Source organism: Grampus griseus (assembly GCF_964374135.1).
Source record: "Grampus griseus genome assembly, chromosome: 1".
NCBI lineage: Eukaryota > Metazoa > Chordata > Mammalia > Artiodactyla > Delphinidae > Grampus > Grampus griseus.
The window spans coordinates 83626055-83641284 of NC_139017.1; the positions used below are offsets into that span (position 1 = coordinate 83626055).

A 15230-nucleotide genomic window follows, 5' to 3' on the forward strand; every position below is an offset into this window, starting at 1 on the left:
GGTGGGAATATATAACAATGCAGCTGCTGTGGAAAACAGTTCGACAGTTCCTCAAAAAGTTAAACATGACATCATATGACTCAACAATTCCACACCTAGGTATACACCCAAGAAAAATGAAAACATACATCTGTATAAAAACTGTATGCCAATGTTCATAGCAGCATTATTCATAATAGAAAAAAAATAGAAACAACCCAAGTGTCTATCACATAATGATTAAATAAGCAAAATGTATATACACATAATGGGATATTATTCATTAGTCATAAAAAGGACATGCTACAACACAGATGAAACATGAAAACATTTTGCTAAGTGAAAGAAGCCAGACATAAAAGGTCAGATATAATTCCATTTACATGAAATATTTAGCAAATCCATAGAGAAAGAAAGTAGAGTAGTGGTTTCTTATAGGGGTGATAAAATGTTGTGGAATTGGTGGGGATGGTTGCACAACCTTATGAATATACTAAAAACCACTGGCTTGTATACTTTAAAACAATGAAATTTATAGCACATGAGTTATGTCTCAATTAAAAAGAAAAAAGAAGATACAACAACTAAGTGCCATGTAAGATCCTGAATTAGATTCTGTAACAATAAAGTGACATTAAAAAAAAGAAAGCATATGGTTCTGAGAAAAAAAACCAGCATAAAATCTATAACACAATACCAGTTATACAACTCAAAAAATAAAGGCAGACACACACAAAAACATGTATTTTAAAAGACATAAATAAAGGGAGGCACATAAAATACACTGGCATAACTCCCAGTGGGAGTAGTGAGAGAAATGAGAGTGGAAAACGGAGACAAGTGAGAATAAACAGATAAATTAATGGAAAGCAAAACAAAACGAAAATGATGGCAACACTACCAGAACCATTCTAACATAGCCCTTGGTAGCCTTTGGGAACTTGTGTCCACTCTTAAAAATGAAATGAACAAGACCTGACACAACATTAGGAATCAATTTTTAAAAATCATACAATTTAAAGATTTCTTTCCAATAAGCAAGAACAAGCAGGCTGAGTCAGTTTATGCTCTAGACTTGAGAAGGAGCTGCCCTGGTGAAGAGGTGGCAGTGTCGTGGGAATGCCACACAGCAGGGAGAGTCCCGAGTCCTGAATGTGTTTGAGAGTTTTATACCACACACGACACTTGACTTGGGAACTTGGCAAAGTAAGAACAGATACTGAATCATATCTAGCAAAAGGGGGAAAAGAAGGTGAAGGAAACAAGTTTTCTTTTTCCAGGTAACTGTCTTTTATTGATTTACAGTGAATGGCTTATGGAGAGGCGGGGAGCAGTATCACATGGGATGGAATGCAGCTTTGAGGTATCGCTCTGAATGTGTGATTTCTGAAAACAGCTGTAGAGCTGTAAGTATTCATTTGACTCTTTAGTGCAATTGACAGACTTCAGAGAAGCTTGGACGTCTTACGAACTCCATGAATGGGACAGAAGGGACACTTTCTAATTTACCTGAGAAAAGTAAGAGATTCTAAATGTTCCCACAGTTTAATAAAACTTAAGAGTATAGTAAAAATAAGGTGTAATCACTGAAATGTGATTTTACATGTCAAATGTGATTGTATTTTAAGAGGTTGCACCTACATATGAAATAACACTTTAAAGCATGGATCTGCTGGGGTGTTTCCCGCCACCCTTCCACTTTTCGTAAACACTGATTGGCATTATATAAGAAATCTTAAGATTGTCCAGAAGACAAGTCCAGAGGTATTTGGGCCAGAATGTCAAAGTTACTATTATTATTTTTTTTGCCGTGCCACGCAGCTTGTGGGATCTCATTTCCCAGACCAGGGATTGAACCCCAGCTCTCGGCAGTGAAAGCTCGGAGTTCTAACCACTGGACTGCCAGGGAATTCCAAAGTTAATTTTTAAATGGAAGAAAACCAACTGAGTAATTTTGGACAACCTCTCGAAAACACCATCAACAATAAAGGGTAATTTTGAAAAAAAAATTATACTAATATCATTCAGCAGTAGAAAGACCACTTCTTTCTCTGTCTCAAGACTACTCAAAGTGTGGTCTGTTAGTCAGCAATAAGATGCATACTGATACTGAGAGTAAAAATTTTTTAATTTTATAATGATTCGACAGAAAAATTTTCATTTTTCATTTAATTTTTATTGAATTTTACAAAAAACGCTGGTCTGTGATGAACTGGGAAAAAAACCACTGATGCTTCTATATATGGTTTAAGAAACACTGATGTATACTACTGCTAGTTCCACTACTTCTAGCAGCTTCTATCACTACTGCATGCCAAGCATGGTGATATAATTGCACTACATACATCATTCTCAGAACAACCCTGAAATGTCACAACCCTGTGGCACTGAGGCCTGCTTTTCTTTGTGGGTCACGGAACAGAATTTAAGGCTAAAAAGCAGGCCAAAGAGATCATGGTAAAGAAACTGAGATAAAGAAATCTTACCAAAATCATATTAAGTAACAATAAGCCTTCATTCAAAAAATTTGACTGAGCACTTACTATGTGGTTAACACTGTTTTAGGCCCTTGGGATTTAGCACCAAACATGACAAAATCTCTAACTTCATGAATCTTATGACTTTACATTCTAGTAGGGGAGACGACAATAAACAAATAAACTCATAGTTCAATAACCTCATGTAGAGATAAGTACAATGAAGAAAAGTAAAGCTGAAAAACAGAGAGACTCACAGACATAGAAAACAAACTTAGAGTTACCAAAGGGGAAGGGCGATAGGGGAGGGATGAATTAGGAGGTTGGGATTAACATATACACACTACTATATGTAAAATAGATAATCAACAAGGACCTATTGTATAGCACAGGGAACTATACTCAATATTTTGTAATAATCTATAAGGGAAAAGAATCTAAAAAAGAATATATATATATATATATATATATATATATATATATATATATACATACACGCACATAACTGAATCACTGTGCTGTACCTGTAAAACTAACACGATTTTGTAAATCAACAATACTTCAATAAACATGTTTTTAATTAATAATTAAATTTAAAAAAAAGTAAAACTGAGTAAGGCAAGACTGGGTCTTTTAGATACCATGATTAGTTAGGGAAGGCACAGCAGTTAGGAGCACAGATTCTACAGCCTAGAGCCTGTATTCAAATACTTGTTCTGTCACCAGTTTTATGACCAGGGGCAAGTTCTCTAACTGCTTGGTGGCTCATTTCCTCGCCTATAGAATGGGCCATTAATAGTGCCGACCTAGGGTTAGTGTGAGGATTAAATGACTTAGCAGATGTAAAGTACTTAGGACAATAGCTGCCACATAGTAAGTGCTTCTTAAATATTATTATTTCCTTAGGCAGTGAGTGAGGGAGGCAGCCATGCAAAGACGTGGTAAGATAATGACAGCTATCACTAGATGAGCACCTTAGGGTACTTACGCAGATTATGTACATTTTCACCTTTAATTTTCACAGTGATTCTGAAATAGATATCATTATTCCCACCCTACAGATTAAAAACTGAAGGTTAGAAATGTTAAGTGGCTTGTTTAAGGTCAGACAACTAGCTAATAGGTGTCAGTGAACTCTTGTCAGTCAAAAGCTTACTTCTTCTATTAGGCTTATATTGCCTCTGCTAGGTATTGGCATAGAACTGAAAATCTCCTGACTCTTACTTTGCTCATTCGCTCATTCATCCATTTACTCATTCCTTCATTCAAAAAAATATTTACTGAGTGCCTAGCAAGTATCCTAGTCAATTGGTAACATTTTCTTTGTATTCAAAGAGCAGACCCTTTAATAGGGAGTTAGTGATGTAATAGTGCTCAGTGAATTGCAGAGATAAGGAGTGCTATGGGACTGGGGGAGGAAGCCCATGTGCACAGAGGCCAATGAGGACCAGTTCAAGAGAGGATCTGGAAAAAGAGACAGATCTTTGGAAAGATCTGAGAATTTGGAAAGAACTGGGAGGTAAATTTAAAAGGCAGGCTGGGAACAAAATCATAAAACACTTTCTGTGCACAGAGCGGGGAAGCACTGGAGCTTGCACTGAAGAGGACTTTAGAAGGAAGAATCAGCAGAGTCTGGGACAGAGTCTGGGCAGAGTGCAGAACAGGCTAGAGAAGGGAAAAGAGCAGAGGCAGGGATGTCACAGTGTCTTAGAATGAGAAGGGGCCTCCGAGAGCAGCCAGACGAACTCGTGTCCACAAAGAAATCCCCCTACAGAATCTTGGACAGAGGGGAGATTTATGTAGAACCTTAGATACAAAGGTATGCGAGTGGTACAGGAGGAAGGGAAAAGAAAGGAATAATCAAAAATTAAAAGACCTGAAAACTGACTAGATTAGAGGATCATGGGGGGCACGGGGGACATGAACACACGTTACGGTACAAGGAATTTTAACATGGAAGACTGACCCTTCGCAATTCTGTTGCTTTTGGCTTCTCATAAATTTTACAAGATCAGGAAAAATGAGATGAGCATTATTTAACGGTTACCTTGTAATTCATAAACAAAGACCATGAACCGGTGCTATTCAAAAATGGTTCCTAATTAGAAATTCTTAATGATCAAAGGCAGCCTTAAAGCAAGGCAAGACACTAAGTACGTTTTATGCCCTATTTACTGGCCATTCCGATGCACTCCCCTTCCCCCATTTGTAAAGCAGCTACCAGAACGAAGCCCTGCCTGCGAGGCAAGGCACACTATGGCACGGGCCTGACATGAAAGGCTTGATATCAACAGTGACTTTCTTGGAACCCTTTAGAGGATTTTCTCTCACTCAGGCAGAGACTTAAGACATTATTTTAAGAAAATAAGATCTGAAAAGCATTACCAATGTCTTTTGCTCTGGGTGCTTGCTCCTCCAGCACATAAATAAATGGCCACCACACACTAGCTGTATTATTTTCCTTGAGCTACTGACGACTTTATAATAAACTGTCTTTTAAATTCATTAAATGGAAAAGGTAAAAAATGAGACTCCCGAGCGTATAAATGGTTCTATCACTGCAGTGGTTCTGGCAATGCTGGAGGAAGCCACTGCCTTCTACAGGCTCTGTGTCCCTCAGGTCAGTTTGGGGAAGGCAGGTCTACTGGTTCCTTACCTTCTTCAGCAATGACTGTTAGTGTGACGGTGACACCGGCATCTTTGATCAGCTGAACAATGTTATCATGGGACAGTTCAACAATGGACTGCCCATTCACTGCAGAGATATGATCTCCAACTTTCAGCTTCCCACAGCGATCAGCTGGACTTCCTTCTATGACTCGGCCAATTTTATGAGGAATAACTATGGGAAAAAAATCCCCAGGTTTTTCAATTATTTAACATATCTTGGAGTGTTGGATTTATCATCATCATCATCACCATCATGAAAAATTCAACATAATAACATCAAAGAAAATTCTTTAAAGATATATCAAAAAACCACCACCTGTGATCATCCTATCCAAATGCAACTACTTTCATATTATCTTCCACTCTTTCTCCACAGGCATAGATACTCTTTACACAGTTGCAATCATAGCAATATAAACCTTTCTGCTTCTTTCCACTTACCAGAAACCTTTTTCCAATTTTTATAATGTCATCCTAATGATCCAGTTTAAAGGCTACTGACCTCAGTGATACTTATGAGAATAGCTCATGTTTCTTGTTTGCTGTTGGCTGTTTAGGCTGCATCATGTTTTTGGCTATTTTAGAAATGGCACAATGAGATCATCTTTGGTTCTGTTGAAGGGGCATTTACTCCCACAGGAATCTTGTAAATAAATGCAGTTCAAAATCAAGTTTAGGACTCAGATTGGTCAGAAATCCAGTTACAGTGAAATGACTGATCATTAAAATGAATCATACTTATTTCTAGGGCAAAATTAATTCCTTTTATTTAATGCCTTCAGATTTTTTTAAAAATCAGAAAAGCGGAGTGGAATTAGAACATTAATGTTTAACATTGAGATTATTTGGCTTATGGATAAAATCATACCCTGAATGCACAAAGCTGAATCTAAGACGTTTGCAAAGACACTCTGTGCAGCTCTATTATATCTCTAGCATAATGCTAAAGGCTTTCTTAGAGTAACTACTACGACACTTCACTGTTATTAAGCCTTAAAATGAGTTCTCAGACATTCAGGAAATCTTGTCAAAATATCTTTCACCATTTAATAAGGGGCATTTGTATTGAGAAACAAATGTTCCTTCTATGTTCTCTAAGAATTTCTTTGCCTAGGTCAGTAAATTTATCAGGCACTTGAGCTCCTGCTGAATATGTAGCCTTATTGTTATGAATAAGGACAATTTAATATTTTTAAATGGCACTGTGATTATGTTTAATTTCCATAGTAAAATGGGCTCCTTACTAGTATTTCTGTATTATATCTAGGTGTATGTTAAGGCCTTTTTTTTTTTTTGCGGTACGCGGGCCTCTCACTGCTGTGGCCCCTCCCGCTGCGGAGCACAGGCTCCGGACGCGCAGGCTCAGCGGCCATGGCTCACGGGCCCAGCCGCTCCGCGGCATGTGGGATCTTCCCGGACCGGGGCACGAACCTGCGTCCTCTGCATCGGCAGGTGGACTCTCAACCACTGCGCCACCAGGGAAGCCCTAGGGCCATTTTAATAGACCTTCATTTGGACTGGAAGTTATTCTCGGCCATGATTTACGTCCCCATGGACAGTGAATGCCATTCCTTGGCTCTTCTAGGATTACACATTGGGAGACTTTATCTTAAAAATGAGGAAGTCACTGTTGGAAGCAAGTGCCTTTTAGCTCTGAATTATATCAAGCACTTATTATGCCATTTTCGCTATAAACTAATTAGAAGAGTTCCAGAGCAGCATGAGCCATGTCCTGTGCCAGGCAGCATGAGCTGATTGCCCTGATAGTACGACAGGTGGCACATCAGAAACATAGGGAGAATCACACAGAGGCCCTGTGGTGACCTTCTAAATCAATATCTTAGTTACTCTCCTTCTTAGAAGAGAGTTACTTGTACACAGTGTTCATTCCAGATCCCCTGAGAAGAAAATCATTCAGCTCCCTGGAACACTGAAAGGGGTTTGTTCAGGCTTGGGAAAGCATCACACAACAGGAATCTCTGATGTCTCAGGGGTTCCTTTCTCATCCTGTGAGCAATGTGGTCAAAAGGAATTGGCAAATCTTGGTACAGAACTTCACAAAGGGTTAATCGCCGAGGTGAGAGAAGATAAAAGTAGTCAGAGTGTTATTTTCTTGACATTTATAGCAGCACCACCAAAACAGCTAAAAATAGTAGACCAGGAGAAAGATAACTTCTGAACATTCTCTGAATAGACTGGGAAATTTTCAAAGTAACTGCATGGCTAAGGAAACGTCTAAGTCCTGCCTTGTTGTTGGTATATACAAACTCTATAGGCATCTGCCATAAAGCCAATTTATCCGTCTTCAATCATCTTGGCCTAAATCTGTCTCACAGACTGGCTAGTCCAGCTATCACTTCAGTGCTCTTAAAACATTTCTTTTCAGGAAAAGAAAGGACAGTAACTGGAAATGTCCCCTTCTCAAAGAAATCCTTTGCAACCAGAACTGAAAAGTATATAATAACAGAAACACTGAAACCTCTGAAGTACTGGCAATGCAAAAAGTAGCCAAGTCCTTTTCATCTTCAATAGAGGTCTTTTCTAAGTGCTTCATTCATGTAGGTCTGACACAAACTGGGTCCAGGGCAAGAAGGATGCTGGGCCTGGATCCCTGATCTTTGAAAAAGCCAACAGTAGAGAATCTTAGAATTTTATAACTGGTATTAGAGGTGCTACTGGGAACTCGTCTTGTGACAAATGTCAGCAGTAAATATATTTCGGCAAAAGGGAAAAAAACCCCAACAATCTACACTGTGCAGAATACCAATCTATATCAAGACAAGATCCATAAAGAATGATCTATTCTGACAGACAGGTTTCTGTCCTTTTCACCTGTGCTAACTCTTTTCTAAACCAAACTTTCATTGTTATGCAGTTTGCAGCAACACTCATTTCCTGCCACCATTAGTTGCTGCCTCAATCCTACATTTTAATTGGGCTTTCTTTCCTATCTCATTACTCAAATATTGATAAACTTTTTAACATGTCTTTAAAAAAAAAAAAGGTCAAGAGGCAGTGGCAATTTTATAAATAATGATGATAACAATGGTAGCAGAAACTACAATAAGCAACAGCAGCTAGCATTTATTGAAGGTCCAGGCAAAGGGCTTCACATGCAGTATCTCCTTTAATCCTCACAAACACACGAGACAGGAAGTGTTATCATCATCCTCGTTTCACAGTGGAAACTGGAGCTCTTGGAGGCTAAGTAATGTGCCCAAGATCAGACAGCTATTAAAAGACATAAGCAGGTCTAGAATCCAAGTTTGTCTGATTACAAAGCCCAGCACTTAATGACACTGTCTTATACAGAGATCTAGCATCTATGGTAAGTAAAACCATCAAAATAGTAAGAAGAAATTTAAACAAATACATATAAAAAGATTTTAAAAATTTAAATATAAACAAATAAATATACACAAATAAAATATTTAATATATAATGTATTGAAGTATAATAATATAAATTTTAAACAAACAAGTATAAAAATATGTTAAACATATTTAAGTAACATAATTTATTTTACTGAATTCCTCTAATTTATTTTACTGAATTCCTCTATATCTCCTAGTTTTATGGTGAACACTAGACTGTCACCTAATTTTTGTGGTGCTAGAAAAGGAGTATCCTCAATATGAAAAGTGGTTAGCATCTATCATGTTGAGTAATAATCTTTCACTATTTTTGTTAATCTGAATGCCTGGGATTATTGCATGGTATTAGAATGAGAATATGATTATCTAAAATGGAAATCAGTATTTTGAAAAACAAATAAACAATGATACAAAATAAACTCCACCTAAATGCTGCTTCCTTTTATTTTTCTGACACAGGCCACATGATCATCCTCAAAGCATCAGTGACAGTTCCAGTTCCAAGCGTTACCATAGCAACGGCTTTTGGAAAATGGAAACTAGTATCAGTGAGCAGTGACCTGATACTATAGTAATAACTCATCCATGTCACGGAATCTTCTTCCTCTACACAACTGCATTAATTCCAGCAAGATTTTTGCAAATTGGTTTGGCTCACAACACTTTACTGAAAGTGTTTTCTTTTTTTTTACTAAGGTTTTAGTGACCATCTAGTCTAAAAGGATCTCACTACCCAAGATATAATCAAATCCACTGGCAAAGGCAAGAATGCATTTTCATGTGGTCAAAGATTTTTATCACTTGACTTGGAAAAATAAAGCTACCAGACAAGCATAATACATAAATATTAATTTGCTGGTTCTCATCTCATATTCATTTGGATTTTACAATTATATTTAAAGATGATTATTTCTTAGAAACATAAAGACATGACAAATATTTAATTTGCTGAATCATAACAGCCCTGAACATACTAGAGGTAATTCCTCCTTTGTTGAGGGAATTAATACACATACTCATCCTTCTCAGACAACATTCTGTTAAGCTGGGTTCAGGATATTTAATTTTTCAAGGTTCTGACAAAATTTTTACCTTTCAATGAAGCATATAAAGAAAGAATGCCTCTTATCATTCAAGAAGGTCACTTTATAGCTGGAATATGGCAATCATTATTAAATAACATGAAAGGACTATTTAAGACATATTTGGGTCAAGATTTTTCTGGTAATCTGTTTTACTTCTTCTCCACTGTTTCTAGCATTTAATTCATTTCTGCATACACGATTTCCCCTAATTTGAAAAAAAAACCCTGTGCCCCCATAATTTTAAAAATTCAGCATTGTCCTTTCACTAAAGCAATTAGGTCACATCCCTGACATACTGCCACAATATAATCTTGATGTAAACCAAGCTACTAATAAGACTTATTTCATGGAATCTGAGATAGATAGATAAACCCGAAGCCTGGAAGGTTTGATTCAGATTACCTAATTTTTTTTTTATAATACAGTCAATTTCCTTTTTTTTTTTAACTTTTTAATTTTTTTCTTGATGTGGACCATTTTTAAAGTCTTCATTGAATTTTTTGTGTTTTATGTTTTGACTTTTTAGCTGTGAGGCATGTGGGATCTTAGCTCCCTGACCAGGGATTGAACCCACAGCCCCTGCATTAGAAGGTGAAATCTTAACCACTGGACCACCAGGGAAGTCCCCAGATTACCTAATTTTGAAAATAAAGAAAATATTCAGCATTTTAAAAAAAGATAACTCTCTGAGGCAATTTATATCAATACATGATTCCTAACTAGTTTCAGAAACCCCAGCAGGCAACTCAGAAAACTGGAATTGTAGGGAGGGATAACAGGACATAGGAGCCCTTACCTCCTGGAGGTGGCTTGCTTTTGGAAGTGAGAATGACAAAGCCAAATCCTTCATTTTCTTTTCGTTGCAAGACAACATCATAGGCCTCCTGGGGAGCAGGCCTGGCTGGGACCTCTGCTCGGTTCAGGCGGGGAGAGCCATTCTGTGTTGAAAGGAAGGCTTGAGAGCTGTCATCCTCAGGTTGTTTCTCTATAATAAACATGATCAATTTTGATATTTCTGGAATATCATAACTTTTGATAACTAAAGTGTTTTTGTGCTAAGCCTTTCACAAGAAAATTTAGCTTCTAATAACATAAAGAATAGAAAAGCAGCACCTCCACCCACGTGAGCTCTGGACCTAATTTGAGTGCAGATGTAGGCGGCAGCAGTCCAGCTGACTTCTTAAATGCTCTTTAAGTACATAGTTGGAAAAATGCAAAACGTTACCTCACTTTAAAGGAAGTTTTTCAAAGCTTCTGTGAAATTTGATAGTAAAAAAATCCTTCTTGAAATTATTTTAATTCCAGCAAGGTTTTTAACCTGGACCAGTAATTTTTTTAAAAAGTTGATAATGAATAACAACATAGTAAACTTCCTTTTAAAATCAACTTTAAATATAATTAGTGCAGTGACTGACACTCATGACGTCTGAGAGGTCACTGCATCAGGACAGAGATGCTGCCCATTACAGGTTGAGAACAGTTTGCCATCTACACAGAATTTATCTTTTACAATGTGTTTTACAACTGCAGGTTCCTGATGGGTGATACCGGATGAGTTAACCATTAGCAGTTCTCAGGCATACAACAAGCTGTCCACATGAACGGCAAACTCTCCTAGGCATAGATTAGGTCATATGGAATTCCTAGCAAATGGGCAGTTAACCTACACCTTTTTCTCCTATTCAAGATAACATCATAATGTGAGAAAGAATAACACAAGTTAGTCCTAACTGATTTCAAAAAAAGAGCAAGTTTTGTGCCATAATTTGATACAAAACATCATAAACAACAACCACAACAACATTGCTATCGATGAATATGCATTTACAAGGTCTCTTTGCGTCAAAATCTATGTGATTCTGAGAATACGTTTTTGCACCTCGACAAAGTGTCACCAACATCCAATCATTAATAAAAAGAAAGGTTCTTTTTGATATAATGCATGGTTAGAATGAATTAGCTAAAATGCTTCCAGTAATATCAAACTACTATGAAGCTTCTTCATGATGCTTTCCAGGAGGGAGCCAACCTCTAGTTGTATAGCATCACATTTTTTACTCTGTGTAGTTATGTTCTGACTTCAGCACAACCAAATGGAGGCAACACTGCATTAAAATCTGTATGCGTCACGGAATACCTGATATTTACTGGGCCTTTACTTTGTTGTTATTTACTTATTTATTTATTTGGCTGTGCCAGGTCTTAGCTGCAGCACGCGGGATCTTTGTTGCCGCGTGCGGGATCTTTTAGTTGTGGTATGAGGGATCTTTAGCTTCAGCAATGCAGGCTCTTAGTTGCAGCAAGCAGGATCTAGTTCCCTGACCAGGGATCGAACCCGGGCCCCTGCATTGGGAGCAGGGAGTCTTAACCACTGGACCACAAGGGAAGTCCCTGGGCCTTTACTTTGGACGTTGCAATCAAAAACACGGTGCCTCATTTTTAAGAGTAATGCAACTATTCATCAAGTCGACAGATTTTTTTATGTCCACTCTGTGCCAGGCAGGCATTTTCTAAATACTGGGGACACAGCACATAACTAAATGGATGAAACTCCCAAACTACATGAGGCTTACACTCTTGTGGTGCCACAGGGTTATCTTTTAAAAAATTTTAAGTGGCAAGAATTCACTTTTAAAAATTTCTACTTAATATTCACAAAACTACTGAAGAGAAAATACATGAGATTTTCATACCCAAGTGTAATGGTTTAGACCCCAAGCTCTGTAATTAAACTACCTGTTTTAATCCTGGTCCTACTACCTACCACCTATGTGTTTCTCAACCTTTCTGTGAGTAACTAGAATAATGATAGTGTTTACATCATAGTGTTCTAAAGAGTAAGTAAAAAAGTCAGTATGTCTGGGACGTGGTAAGCACTCAAATGTTAAATTATATTATACTAAAACTTGTCAAGTAGAAACATTCTATCCTCTGAATATTTAGGATCATCAGGATCCAAAATCTTTTGATATTCAGCTAATGGGATATCTTGGTATGACTAAATAACTTTGTTTTTCAGAAAACAGATTGAAGCTGATACTCTGATCTACAATGCCACATTGGCAAATTCATCAATATATATTAATATAATCTTAATATAGAGGCCCAAAATTTATTTCTCTTTTTTGATAGTAGTAGTATTATTTCTGAATCCTTTTGACCTTACATGCTTCCACAATGAGGCCTTGGATCACACCAAATGAGTTATCTCACACACTATTAAACATAATAAAATAACCTGCCAAAAAAAAACCCCAAAAAACTCCCCAAAAATGTGGACTAAGTTTCTTTGTTTCTTTTTTAACTTATCAGAGTAGGAACAGGTTCACATACCACTGTAGAAGATCTTTCTTCTGACAGTTAATAACACATGGCCATTTCGAGCAGCAGTCGTCATTAGGTCTAGCACTTGTTTGTGTGATTTCCCTTTAACAGGAATTCCATCAATGCACATCAGCTCATCAGCTGCACGGAGACGACCATCTTTCTCAGCTGCACCCAGAGGAATGATGGCCCCAATGTATACCTGATAAGACATAAGGTGTAGGTTGGTCTATACAGTCTACTAACATGTACTAAGATCCTTAACTACCAAGTTAAGTACTTCCTGACTCAGAACTGTGCAAACCAACAGATTTTTGCATTTCAACAAGAAAACTGTCATATTTTAGAAAGGTGAAATCTTAGAAATTGACCATTCTCCAAAACGGCACTTCAAACGACCACACCACATAATCTCTTCTGGATTTGCTGGGTTAGGGACAAGGAAGACAGAAAATACCAAGTATTTCAATAACTTAAAAAATACTACTATCGCTTCCATTACTATAATAAAACAAAAACATTAAACTCAGAAAATGCAATTTTGTGGAGTAGCTACTAGTAAAGTCCACTGAATGTCATCAGGAAAGATTTTTTTGTACACTGTTCATAGCAACTGGAATAATTCTTACAATACTCCCATTACATAAGGCTATTAGTACAAGTTTAGTATATGCAAAAGAGAAATATGTCTTGTTTCTAAATTATAAAGCAGTAAGTATTTTAAGGGAACAGAGTGACCTAAGATTCACTTGCATCTAGGTGAACAGATCTAATTCATTCTGTTTGCCAGCAATTAGAATCCTATAATTCAGTAATCCTAAATGTTTGGGCTAGTTTCAGAGCTGCTAGAACCCTACATTTAAGAGAAGATAAAGTGAAAGCATTTCCTCTAAGATCAGGAGCAAGATAAGGATGCTCAGTCTTGTCACTTTTATTCTACAGAGTATTGGAAGTCCTAGCTACAGCAATCAGGCAAGAAAAAGAAATAAAAGGAATCCAAATTGGAAAGGAAGAAGTAAAACTGTCACTGTTTGCAGATGACATGATAGTATACGTAGAAAATCCTACATATATGTAGAAATTCCTGCCACCAGAAAACAAAACTACTAGAGTTCATCAATGAATTCGGTAAGGCTGCAGGATACAAAATTAATATACAGAAATCTGTTGCATTTCTATACACTAATAATGAACTGTTAGAAAGGGAAATTAAGGAAACAATCCTATTTACCATTGCATCAAAAAGAACAAAATACCTAGGAATAAACCTACTAAGGAGGTAAAAGACCTGTACTTGGAAGACTATAAGTCACTGATGAAAGAAATTGGAGACGACACAAACAGACGGAAAGATATACTGTGTTATTGGGCTGGAAGAATTAATAATGTTAAAATGACCATACTACCAAAAGCAATCTACAGATTCAATGCAATCCCTATCAAAATACCAAGGGCATTTTTCACAGAACTAGAACAAATTTTTTTTTAAATTTGTATGGAAACACAAAAGATCCCAAATGGCCAAAACAATCTTGAGAAAGAAGAACAGAGCTGGAGGAATCCCTGACTTCCCTGACTTCAGACTATACTACAAAGCTACACTAATGAAAACAGTATGGTACTGGCACAAAAACAGACACATAGATCAATGGAACAGAACAGAGAGCCCAGAGATAAACCCACACACTTATGGCCAATTAATCTAGGACAAAGGAGGCAAGAATATACAATGGAGAAAAAGTCTCTTCAATAAGTGGTGCCGGGAAAACTGGACAGCTACATGCAAAAGAATGAAATTAGAACACTCTCTAATACCATATACAAAAATAAACTCAAAATGGATTAAAGATCCAAGTGTAAGATGGGATACTCTAAAACTGCTAGAGGAAAACATAGGCAAAACATTCTTTGACATGAATCGCAGCAATATTTTTTTGGATCCATTTTCTAGAGTAATGGAAATAAAGACAAAAATAAATCTGACGTAATTAAACTTAAAAGTTTTTGTACAGCAAAGGAAACCATAAACAAAACAAAAAGACAACCTACAAACTGGGAAAAAATATTTGCAAATGATGAGACCAATGAGGGATTAATATCCAAAATATACATACAGCTCATACAGCTTAATATCCCAAAAAACACAACCCAATTAAAAAATGGGCAGAAGACCTGAACAGACATTTTTCCAAAGAGGAAATGCAGATGGCCCACAGGCACATGAAAAGATGCTCAACATTGCTAATCATCAGGCAAGTCAAAACCACAATAAGGTATCAACTCACACCTGTCAAAATGTTTATCATCAAAAAGTCTACAAA

General features: G+C 37.0%; 1 protein-coding gene across 1 annotated transcript in view; it reads right to left on the reverse strand.

Annotated features, from left to right (window-relative positions):
- Positions 1-15230, reverse strand: part of MAGI3 (membrane associated guanylate kinase, WW and PDZ domain containing 3) — a gene marked incomplete at its 5' end in the record, with an annotated part of 103053 nt that overhangs the window by 17833 nt on the left and 69990 nt on the right. The window contains 3 exons of the mRNA XM_082661744.1: positions 5113-5298; positions 10382-10570; positions 12919-13111. Coding sequence (XP_082517870.1) covers positions 5113-5298; positions 10382-10570; positions 12919-13111 — 568 coding nt within the window. The remainder of the gene's footprint in view (positions 1-5112; positions 5299-10381; positions 10571-12918; positions 13112-15230) is intronic.